At 37.1% G+C, this 12,119-nt stretch overlaps 1 protein-coding gene across 3 annotated transcripts in view; it reads left to right on the plus strand.

The window, feature by feature from the left end:
• Positions 1 to 12,119, plus strand: part of LOC124615508 (EH domain-binding protein 1-like) — a 206,554-nt gene that overhangs the window by 62,675 nt on the left and 131,760 nt on the right. For all 3 annotated transcript variants that reach the window (XM_047143464.1, XM_047143466.1, XM_047143467.1), the window contains one exon: positions 134 to 197. In XM_047143464.1, coding sequence (XP_046999420.1) covers positions 134 to 197 — 64 coding nt within the window. The remainder of the gene's footprint in view (positions 1 to 133; positions 198 to 12,119) is intronic.

A 12,119-nucleotide genomic window follows, 5' to 3' on the forward strand; every position in this document is an offset into this window, starting at 1 on the left:
AGTATGCATCAATAAAGGTTGTTTACCTGTTTTTTTAAGCTCTTATTTTTTTAAAGCTCATATTGTTGATTTTGTTGAGTACAGTCATTTCTTGTTTTATTACTTGTCTGATCCACAATTTCATACATTGCAGAGAAAAGGAGAGTACTCCCAAAAGAAAGTTGAGCCTGAATTTGCAGCCTCTGAATTTTGAGCAGGTAATCATTCACATATTTACCATTTGTGCATTTTGTTCAACTCTTAAAAATGGTTCATAGTTGATTGATACATAAGAAATTATCTTTGTATGAAGGGTGGCATTGTTTCTTATTGGAGATTAGAGTATGCTGTCATACACGTGTTTACATAATAAACAGAAGAAAGTGAAAACTACTTGTTGCTAGGTGGCACATCAAAAATATGCTGTTGTTGTTTGTTCTCAGAGTTAAATATTCATTACAATCCTCAAATGCTTGATGTAGATTTAATAAGAGTTTATAAGTAAAAAATTGGAGATAAATGTTTTGGACTGTGTGCTCAGTAAAAATCTACGTGACAAACTAGAGCATTAAGACATTAATGTCTTGTTTCTGTATGAAATTGTGAATTGTATAACAACAGTGGAAATTCCCGGATGTAGTAACACATAATATAAAGGCATGGCAACCATTTGCCTATTGCTGACTTACATGTGATGCACAAAACACACAACAGGAAGTAGCATTTAGACTAGCTACTGAGATCTTGTTCTCTCTAGAAAAAGTACACACACACACACACACACACACACACACACACACACACACACACACACAAAAATGGGTTGTGACCCTTTTTTCTATTTTCGTAAGTTGCATCCAGCTCAAATTACTGGTTTATCCTGGATGAATTCATGCACTCAGTAATAGCATTTCAGTATCAGTGCCCTCATGTAGCTTTCTTTTCAGTGGACATAACTTCATCTGCATTAACTTGTTCCCTTTTTATTTAGGATAAACTTTAGTTTTCATATATTGAGGTGCCTGGGTATGAAGTTTTAGGTGGTGGTGGGGAGCATACAATTTTCTTTGTTTCTTTAAATAATGGAAAATCCAGGATGGGGTAATGACAGTGTTTGGAAAAGGATAGGTTGCTACTCACCATATAGTGGAGATGTTGATTTGTAGCCAGGCACAACAAAAAGAGTACTAAACATGTAAGCTTTTGGTCAGAAGGTCTCTGCAGCCAGAGACAGTGGTCGTGTGTGTGAGCTGCATTTGTGTGTGTGTATGTATGTATGTATGTATGTATGTTGTCTATTTCTGAAGAAACCCTTCTGCTCGAAAGCTTTCATGTTTAGACTCTTTCTTTGTTTCTTGTATCACATGTATGAACAAAATAGTTTCCCTCAAACAATTCCTATTTGGGGTACAAAAAGATAATAATTTCATAAATATATAGGGATGGGAGGGTAAGTTTTCTAAATAAGGGGTGACGTGTTCATCATTTACAGTGCACATTTTCCAAATGATTTTTTTCTATATTTTAAGTATCTGCACTATGTTAACTGAGTTTTGCCTGTGTTTAATTTTGGATTGTATCACGTGAATCTTAGATTTGCCAATGTCCAGCCTATTTAACTGAAATAAAGCTTGTAAGGTACTGAGAGTAGCGGTCAAATATTTGGAAAATTTTCTGCATTCTAATTTGTAGCTAACACAGAACTGTCATCTGTGAGAAAAACTAATGGGAGCTCATATGTAATTGTGAATCAGTAACAGAGAACGGAAATTGGACTGCGCCTGGTATGGAGCCTTATGGGAAACCCTGAAATATTATTTTCCACATAAAAAAAGCCCCATTACAATAAAGCTAACTCATTTCTTTCTTTTTGATGAGTAGGATTTAAGCCATTTTAGGGCACTGCCCCTAATGTTGCACTCGTCAAGTTTTTGAGAAAGCAAGGAATGGTTTACAGAATCAAGTGCTTTTGTGAGATCACTGTTATCTAATGATGTGCTTCTTTTCCAAACAAAACTGTTTATTGCATTTATGATGTTTTTCCCTTGTTGAAAGCCACATAGATTGTTAAGCACAATGAAATATTTTTGTGATTAAGTTTTGGATCCATGCAACGACAAGTTCTTCAAATATTTTGGATTTTGCTGTGCTATCAAAATACAAAGTATAGGGCCACTTCCACAGGTTGCATCACAAGAACCAAAATATTGGAATGTGGGATAAAATAAGGACTCTCACAAGGGATATGCTCACTCTCTTCACATATACGTCTGACCCTCTGGAGACTGTAATGGCATGTCCAAAAGGATAATATTTGCTTTTGGCACTTGCTTATTAATCATGGATCATAACTTAGTATAGCCAGATAACCAAAACCATAATGGAACAAACAAACAATTGATCAACAGCAAAAAAGTTTAAGCTGCAGTCTTAGAGAAACACAGATTATGTCATTTAAAACAAATTGCAATAAGCTAAAGATACAAAAAATAGACATTGGTTGTCTCTAATTAAATGGAATATTGTGTAAAATTTCAGTGCCCATGGCTAGAATACTAAAATGAAATCAGCAAGTAGATAAGATAACCAGTAAACCCAGTTATGCATATTTTACAATTGAAAGGTATCTACAGTGTCACCCTACAAGTAAAAATACTATCATATTTTTGTAAACATCTACTACATTTTCCAATAGTAACACAGCCAGTAAAATGATTGTCATTTAGGAAGAGATAGCAACGAGAATGTATGGATGCAAAACTTGCAGCAATAAAAAAAGGGATGTAAGGGAAAGCTTATCATTGCTACTGTTGAACTGTCAAAGACACAACGAAGTCAAGGAAAGTAAATTCATCAGCATACTTAGAAATGTGAATGAACAGATACCAATGCTAATATTCTCAAACAACAAAGTCTATTTGGTAAAAAGTGTAATAATATAGTAGAAATATTGAGTGAGTTAAGAAGATAGGTTACCTAATACACAATGTGAATGAAGAGTAAATAAAACATAGTTGAAAGGGTTGGAACATTGTAACAAAGAGAATAAAGATTTGCTATACTTCAAAATTGGAGAAGACCTAATACAATTAGCGGAGGAATTTGGCTATCTGGAATTGCAAATTACTCGAGACACCACAGCCAATGGAGCTGTCAGAAGTAGATGTGTACTAGTGAGAAAAGCTTTTTGTGACAAGACTTTTGGCATCGGATATTGACTTGGAGGGGGGAAAAAAAAAAAAAAAAAAAAAAAAAACCTTCAGATTGCATATCTCAAACCAACTATTATATGGAAATAAAACTTGGACCGATGGGGTACTGAATGTGAATAAACTGGACGCATTTAGAATGTAATACTGTGTCTGTCATAGCTGCTACTTTTGGTACTATGAAAATAAAATGGGTAGATAAAGTAGATGCTAGAGACACGCCAGAAAGATTTGAGGAGGAAAGAACTCTATGGAGAACCTTTGTCAGAAGAAAGAATATTTTGCAGGAGATAAGTGTAGGTACCCACAAACTAACTTGGCTCTGGAAAAAACAAGCAGGGGCAAAAAAAGATAGGAGCTGATAAAGATTAAAATGTTGCACACATTATTCAGGATTTTGCATGTAGTAGATAGAGACATGAAAAGATTACCACAAACCAATAAAATATGTTGGATTATACAATACCTTTGAAATAACTTAAACAATGGAAAATCCAGGACGGAATTATTACAGTATTATGAAAAGGATTGATTGCTACTCAGTGGAAATTTTGAGTCACAGACAGGCACAACAAAAAGACTACATTCTGGCCTGAGCTGCCGAAATTGGTGGTCATGCGTGTGCGTGTGCGTGTGCGTGTGCGTGTGTGCGTGCATGCTTGCTTGAGCGAATAAATGGTGTCTGTTTGTCTTTTTATGATGAAGGCTGTGGCCAGAGGCGTATGTGTAAGTGTCTTTTACGTACGACTGTCTGCAGCTTAGTGTGTCATCTTTATGGTAAGTAGCTAGCTATCTTTTCCTACACTGTAGACTGCTAAAAACTCTTATACACCTGACCACTGTCTTTGTTTAAGAAGTACAACTGTGAGGTGGAATGATAAGTTAGAAGTGGCATGCAAGCTAACCCAGAAATTCAATAATGGTCACCAAAGCTGTATAACTAGCATGTCTAAGAACCAATGAAGGCAGTAAAAGTATGAAGGAAAGAAGTGCAAAATGAACAGATGTTAAATTCAGATCAGGAATAGAAGTGAAAATGCACCAGTACTAAATCTGGAAGCTCTTTTGGTTGAAAGTGTCTGAGATATAGAAGAAGAAGAAGAAGAAGAAGAAGAAGAAAAAGTAATCACCATCAATAGGCTGGTTTAAGGCTCTCTCTCTCTCTCTCTCTCTCTCTCTCTATCTCTCTATAAAACCAAAATGCTGTTGTTTTTTCTGCAATATTTGTGGTAAATGCTGTGTATTAATATAGCTTGCCCATTTTGAATTTTTCCCGTTTTTCTACTTTTTCAGTAACATTATTTTCTTTTGTTCCTCTTAAAGTTACTATGCCTTTCTTTCTGTGTATATCTAGATGAACACAAATATCATCCCAGAAATTTACATTTATTTGTTTATAACTTACTCATCTGCAGAATATGAGTGGTTGTCTTTCCTTATGCTGGAATTTATGCTTTGATATAATGTTTTCTTTAGTTTGTACAGCTTTCTTCTTAATTTCGCAAATCTGTTTGTGTAACACTTTTTGTAGTATGTTAATTGCATCAACACTTGAATTTTGGATGTCATTGTTTTCATTCATTGATGTGTTCGCAACAATCTTTTATTTTAATTTTATTGTTTGGTTGTATATTCTATAGTGTTGTGTGTGAATTACACACCATGTAGATTTTACAGTTTATAAATTCTTGCAACACACACACACATAAGAAAATATCATAAACACGATAATAATTACTTATATATTGTGGGGGGAGAAAATCAGGATGGAATGTAAGTATCTGTAAGAGGGTAGATAACTATTTACATTATTGAAGAGACCTCCAGAAGGAGGCAGACACATTGAGGAACTTAGCTTTCAAAGCCCTTTGTCAGAGTGGGTAAAGTGCTAAAGTCAAGTCTGTATCTTTTAGTGGAATCACACATTGCTCAATAGAAGGTAGAGTACATTAGCTACTGGACTAGGCAAGCAGCTTCTTGTTCATTGTGAAGTCAACATTCTGCAGAAACGATGGAATGATCCAGTGTGTTGCTGAACACAAAGTACTGTAGTTCTAAGAGGAAAACTATGTGCCCGTATATGATACCCCAGAAGGTAAAAGTGTAGTTTGTATGCATGGGGCTTTGAGAGATGTACAAGGGATTCAGTTATATCCCACTTCAACATTCCACATATATACCTGAACAACGTACTTTGTGCTAGAAAAATCTGTTACCTTGTGTTCTTTGTGATACACTTTCACCACTATATTGGCACTTATGACTATGTATTGTGGTTCAATATTCCATATGACTGTTTCCATGTTCTGTGTGGCCACTGATGATGTACTTGATCTCATGCTCTTATCTCTTCAATGAGCAATTAGCAGTCAGTCATGGAGATGATATCTTCGGTACTACACAAGAAAGGACAATTCATGATAGACTGGTTTTACATTGTTGTTCAGCAAATAATTTGAATATATTCTGCTGTACTGTAGCTGATCTGTTCACTAGTGTAGTCAGAGCTTGATAACTGTAACCAGTACCACATTCATGCTGTTGACCATGGAATTACACTTCTCGTGGCTTTAATTGTGATAGAGAAGCTCGTGGCATCCTCTTGACCATGGCACCAACTGAAATACCAGTTGCAAAGGTGGAGTGCACCATGCTTTTTGGCCCTGATGATCCGGCTAAGATAAGATGCAGTGACAGCAATAAAGACTTCCTTTTCTTAAGTAAGACTGTTTCTCTGCCAACCAATGAAATGTCTGAAGTTATGATGAACACGTTTATTTATTTATTTAAATGTCAAGTTCTGTAGGACCAAATTGAGGAGCAAATCTCCAAGGTCATGGAATGTGTCAGTACATGAACTTACAACATAAAAGTAATAACAGATAAAAATAAATGTTCGTGAACCTGAAAGAAAGTCAGTCCATAAGTTTAAGCAAATGCTATCAGCAATACAATGAGAATCAGCTTAATTTTTCAAGGAACTCCTCGACAGAATAGAAGGAGTGACCCATGAGGAAACTCTTCAGTTTCGATTTGAAAGCGCGTGGATTACTGCTAAGATTTTTGAATTCGAGTGGCAGCTTATTGAAAATGGATGCAGCAGTATACTGCACACCTTTTTGCACAAGGGTTAAGGAAGTCCGATCCAAATGGAGGTTTGATTTCTACTGAGTATTAACCGAGTGAAAGCTGCTTATTGTTGGAAATAAACTAATATTGGCAACAAGAAATGACAATAAGGAATATATATATTGAGAGGCCAATGTAAAAATGCCCAGACTCGTGAACAGAGGTCGACAAGAGGTTCGTGAACTCACACCACTTACTGCCCGAACCGCCCGTTTCTGAGCCAAAAATATCCTTCTAGAATGGGAAGAGTTACCCCAAAACATTATACCATATGACATAAGTGAATGAAAATAAGCAAAGTAGACTAATTTACGTGTCAAAATATCACTCACTTTCGATACCGTTCAAATAGTGAAAATGGCAGTATTAAGTCTTTGAACAAGATCATGAATGTGGGCTTTCCACGACAGCTTACTATCTATCTGAACACCTAGGAATTTGAACTGTTCAGTTTCACTAATCATATGCCCGTTCTGTGAGATTAAAACGTCAGGTTTTGTTGAACTGTGTGTTAGAAACTGTAAAAACTGAGTCTTACTGTGATTTAACATTAGTTTATTTTCTACAAGCCATGAACTGGGGTCATGTACTGCATTACTTGAAACAGAGTCAATGTTGCACACAACATCCTTTACTACCAAGCTAGTGTCATCAGCAAACAGAAATATTTTAGAGTTACCCATAATACTAGAGGGCATATCATTTATATAAATAAGGAACAGGAGCGGCCCCAACACTGATCCCTGGGGCACCCCCAACTTGGCAGTACCCCACTCAGATCCCACATCACAGCCGTTATCAACATTGTGAATAATGACCTTTTGCTGCCTGTTGCTAAAGTAAGAGGTGAACCAATTGTGAGCTACTCCCCTTATTCCGTAATGGTCCAACTTCTGGAGCAATATTGTGAGATCAACACAGTCAAATGCCTTTGCTAAATCAAAAAATATGCCAAGCGTTTGAAACTTTTTGTTTAGCCCATCCAGTACCTCACAGAGAAAAGAGAAGAATATAGCATTTTCAGTTGTCAAACGACTTCTAAAGCCGAACTGTACATTTGATAGCAAATCGTGTGATATAAAATGATCAATTAACCTTACATACACAGCCTTTTCGATAACTTTTGCAAACACTGATGGCATAGAAATAGGTCTAAAATTATCTACATAATCCCTTTCTCCCTTTTTATAAAGTTGCTTTACTACTGAGTACTTTAATCGCTCAGGAAACTGACCATTCCTAAAGGAAAAATTACAAATATGGCTAAATACAGGGCTAACATGTGTAGCACAGTACTTTAACATTCTACTAGACACTCCATCATAACCATGAGAGTCCTTAGTCTTCAGTGATTTAATTATTGACTCAATCTCCCTCTTGTCTGTATCACAGAGTAGTATTTCAGACGTCAATCTCGGAAAGGCATTTGCTAAGAAATTTATATGATTTCCTGTAGAAACTAAATTTTTATTTAATTCACCAGCAATGCTCAGAAAATAGTTGTTAAATACTGTACATATATCTGATTTATCAGTAACAGAAATATTATTACTGCGAACTGACTTTATATCATCAACCTTGTGCTGCTGAGCAGACACTTCCTTCACAACTGACCATATGGCTTTAATTTTATCCTGTGAATTAGCTATTCTATTTGCATACCACATACTTTTTGCCTTGCTAATAACATTTTTAAGCACCTTACAATACTGTTTGTAATGGGCTACTGTAGCTTGATTGTGACCACTTCTAACATTTTGATATAATTCCCACTTTGTTCTACATGATATCCTTATCCCACTAGTCAGCCAACCTGGCTGTCCATTACTGCTTGTACCCTGTTTAGAATGTTCTAATGAAAAGCAACTCTCAAAGAGCATGAGAAATGTGTTATGGAAAGCAGTGTATTTATAATCTATATTATCGACACTATAAACATCTTGCCACTCTTGTTCCTTGACAAGTTTTGAAAAACTCTCTATTGCTGTTGGATTAACTTTCCTTCGTAGTTTGTGATTAAATATGACATTGGTTTGAGTACAAAAACCTTTTAGTGTTAAAATTTGTGCATCATGGTCTGAAAGGCCATTCACCCTTTTACTAGCAGAATGCCTACCTAGTAATGAAGAATGAATAAAAATATTGTCTATGACTGTGCTACTGTTCCCCTGCACCCTAGTTGGAAAAAACACAGTTTGCATCAGATCATATGAATTTAGGATATCTACCAACATCTTTTTTCTTGCACAATCATGTACAAAATTAATATTGAAGTCACCACATATAACTACTTTCTGGTACTTCCTACAAAGTGAGTCAGGAACCCTCTCTAGCTTAAGCAAAAATGCTCTGAAGTTGGAGTTAGGAGACCTATAAACAACAGCAATTAGAATTATCAAATTATTTAAGTGGTGCTCTGATATACCAATAATTTCAGAGTTAACATTTATTAGCAGTTCACTAACTTTATCTCTAATACCTCTTATATTTTGATGAAATATGCTAATTCCTTCTCTACTTGGAAACATTACATCCTCTGGAGGTGAGCCCTTAGTTAGAGGCACTTCCTTTAAGCAGGTATACCTATCAGCTGACTTCAGTCTAAAAAAGGTGCAGCTCTAACACCAACGACTACAGAAATTTTTCCATGACTGATACCACCACCACCACCACCACCACCACCACCACCCACTACACTGTCACCTATAAGCTTAGCCAGCCTTCCCTTCCCATACCTATTGAGGTGCAGGCCATGCCTAGTGAAACCCCCACCTACTGATAGACCCAACTGGCACCACTGAGATGTGATCCATGCCCTCCGCCATCAGTGCCCTCCCCAGCCCCACATTAACGCGCCTAACAGCAGCATTAAGGTGAGGCTGATCATGACGCTGAAACAGTTGCACGAAATGCACATTATTGCCACCAGTTTGAGTAGCTATCTTAACCAAGTCACCACTGACATCATATTCCCCGTCCCTATCGAGACTGTTCCCTGCTCCACCCACTATCACTACCTGATCCTCTTTCGTAAAATTTTTACTTAACTCCCCTATGCTTTCGGTCACCTGAGCCAACCCTGCACTAGGCTTCACAATGCTGGTGACCTGGTACTCACTCCCCAACACTTTCTGCAACTGCTGGTCCACACCCCTACCGTGGGAACTACCTAGCAGCAGAACCTTCTTTCTACTAGACTTTGCAACTAACCTAGGCCTCCTAATTGCTGAGGACTGCTGCAAGTTACCTACATCTACGGCTACACGAGGCTCATCTCCACTCAACTCTGACAGTTGGTCGTATCTTTTGCATGTATGCAAAGTAAAACTGTCTGAATACCTCCTCTTCCTAGCTACCTTCTTGCCAACTGCCAGTTCCCATTCCCCACCATCCTTCACCCTCCTCAACCTATCTAGTTCCTCCTTTGCGCATTGTAACTGCACCTGAAGGGCACAGATTTTACGCTCCTGCTCCTCTATTAACTTGTTTCTACTACAGATTCTACATTCCCAGAAGAGGATCTCCCTAAAATGACCACTGGTTTCCCCATGCATTCCCCCAAATGAAAATACTTTGAACAAATCCCACACTGTAATCCACTACTCACAAACCTACGACAGAGCCCACACTTTTCACTCATGGTAAAATTTTACAGTTACTGAAAAAAACTATACGTCTAAGTTACCAAAGTTGAGTTACACCAGAAGAACTATTTAAGAACTAACAATAATGGTCTCGAAATTCTCTGCCTACTAAGAAAGCTGCTACTTGTATTAATACTACTACAACACAGCCGATACCAATACCAGCAAAACTTCACAAACTTATTAGCTAAAACCAAAAAATTAAAACGACCACTGTAACACTAAGCGAAGTTAAAACACTAAATGAAAATTTTACTGAAATATTTCACAAGAAAGAATAATAAACGTCAGTTGAAAACTAAAGCACGAAATTTACTAAATGACTTCAACACACTGAAAACTCTATAAAACACAGCGAGCGAACGATTACAAAAGTTTATTAAGTCGTTATTTCGCCACAAACGGCATGCAACACCGCTGAAATCTATTAAATTTAATAACTGTATTACAGAGCACAAATAAGTTTGTCAGTACTTAGCTTATAACTGCTACAGCTCAACTGCATGCTGAACTGTTCAAGTCACTGAGGAGTTTTCTTTTGCTCCAATATAACTCGGCTGTACATCTCGTAGAAGTAATTGAAACTGATTATCTCATAGAAGTAATTGAAATTAAGAAATCCACCTTGAAAGACTGAAGCTAATATTGTATAATTGTAGAAATAGTAAAATCAGAGTCAAATAATAAATTGTAGAACATAATGAATACCCTCTATCCGAACAGGCCTTGGAAGGCCCAACAGTACCGACTGGCCCCCGTGTCATCCTCTCAGCGCAGTGGATACGGAGGGCTATGTGGTCGGTACACTGCTCTCTTGGCCATTGTCAGTTTTCGTGACCAGAACTTCTCAGTTTGGCTCACAAGGGCTGAGTGCACCACGCTTGCCAATATCGCTCAGCAGACTGGACGGTCACCCATCCAACTGCTAGCCCAGCCCTGAAGCGCTTAACTTCGGTGATATGTCGGGAACAGGTGTTGCCACTGTGGCAAGGCCATTGGCCATAGTGAATACTGCTGTCTGAATAACCTGCCACAGTTAGACAAAGAATTAGCCTCAAATTACACACACCTTCTTCCAGTTTCACCAAAATCATTTCTGAGGCAGTACCAAAATATAATGCACGGTAATATTTCAGAGAAATTTATTACTATCCTTCATGTTTCATTTACATAAAGGGTACTCTGCTGAGAGAATCGTCCATGATCTCATCAATAAAGTGTTTGTGAAAATGAACTTAAAAAATTTTTCATTCACAAATGAAATAATGAAATCCATTCACTCACATACAATGCTCTGTCTGTATAGACATTCTGCAAGTGCCTACAAATATCTGTGATTATCTGGTTTTCTGTGAAAGAAACTCAATGTCGGCTCTTTGTTTGGAACGTACCCCCATTACAGACGTCATTTTGACAGTTATGTAGAGTGCTGCCACTTCAGACGTCATTTTGACAGTTATGTAGAGTGCTGCCACCTATCGAAACTTCATGAAACTATAGGTGCTGAAGCAGGAATGAAACTATAGGTGCTGAAGCGGGGATATTTCACGATGTCCCACAACAATTTTCTCATTTTTTTCAACTGAAATTGGCTGAGGAAAAAAATGTTGCATCACTTATTAAATGCCCCTCACACATTAACATGTTGATGCAATCATTGCAGGCTACTTCACTTCTGTAAAGTATACTAATAAGCTGTCACAACTAATACTAACCTCTTCATATCATTAATCATGGCACTTACTTAAAGGTTACATTTTTCTAGACTTTTCTGTGTGTGTGAAGACCACTGGTGGTAAAGATTATAAATTTTCTGCTGGAATACTAAAAGATTTATGACAATGATGGCAGCAGTTTACTCGCACAATAGAACATAAACTGCTTGTCAATTGCAAGGAAACAACAAATTTCCGCACTGAACTCTGTGTTACTATGTTACAGTGAAACTTCGATTTTGCATTCTCTGATTTTACATTTTTCGCAATTCTACGCCATAAATTCGTGGCCCCTGTGAAAAACCCATAAGATCTATACTAAACATTCCCTAATTTTACATTTCTTGATAGTAAGATTTATTCAATTCTGTGTTCCTACATGACCTCTCTCTTCACTTCATCCTGTTTTCTTCCTTTTGACATTTGATGTGACTGGATAAGTT

The sequence above is a fragment of the Schistocerca americana genome, chromosome 5 (genome assembly GCF_021461395.2).
Source record: "Schistocerca americana isolate TAMUIC-IGC-003095 chromosome 5, iqSchAmer2.1, whole genome shotgun sequence".
In the NCBI taxonomy this organism is placed as follows: domain Eukaryota; kingdom Metazoa; phylum Arthropoda; class Insecta; order Orthoptera; family Acrididae; genus Schistocerca; species Schistocerca americana.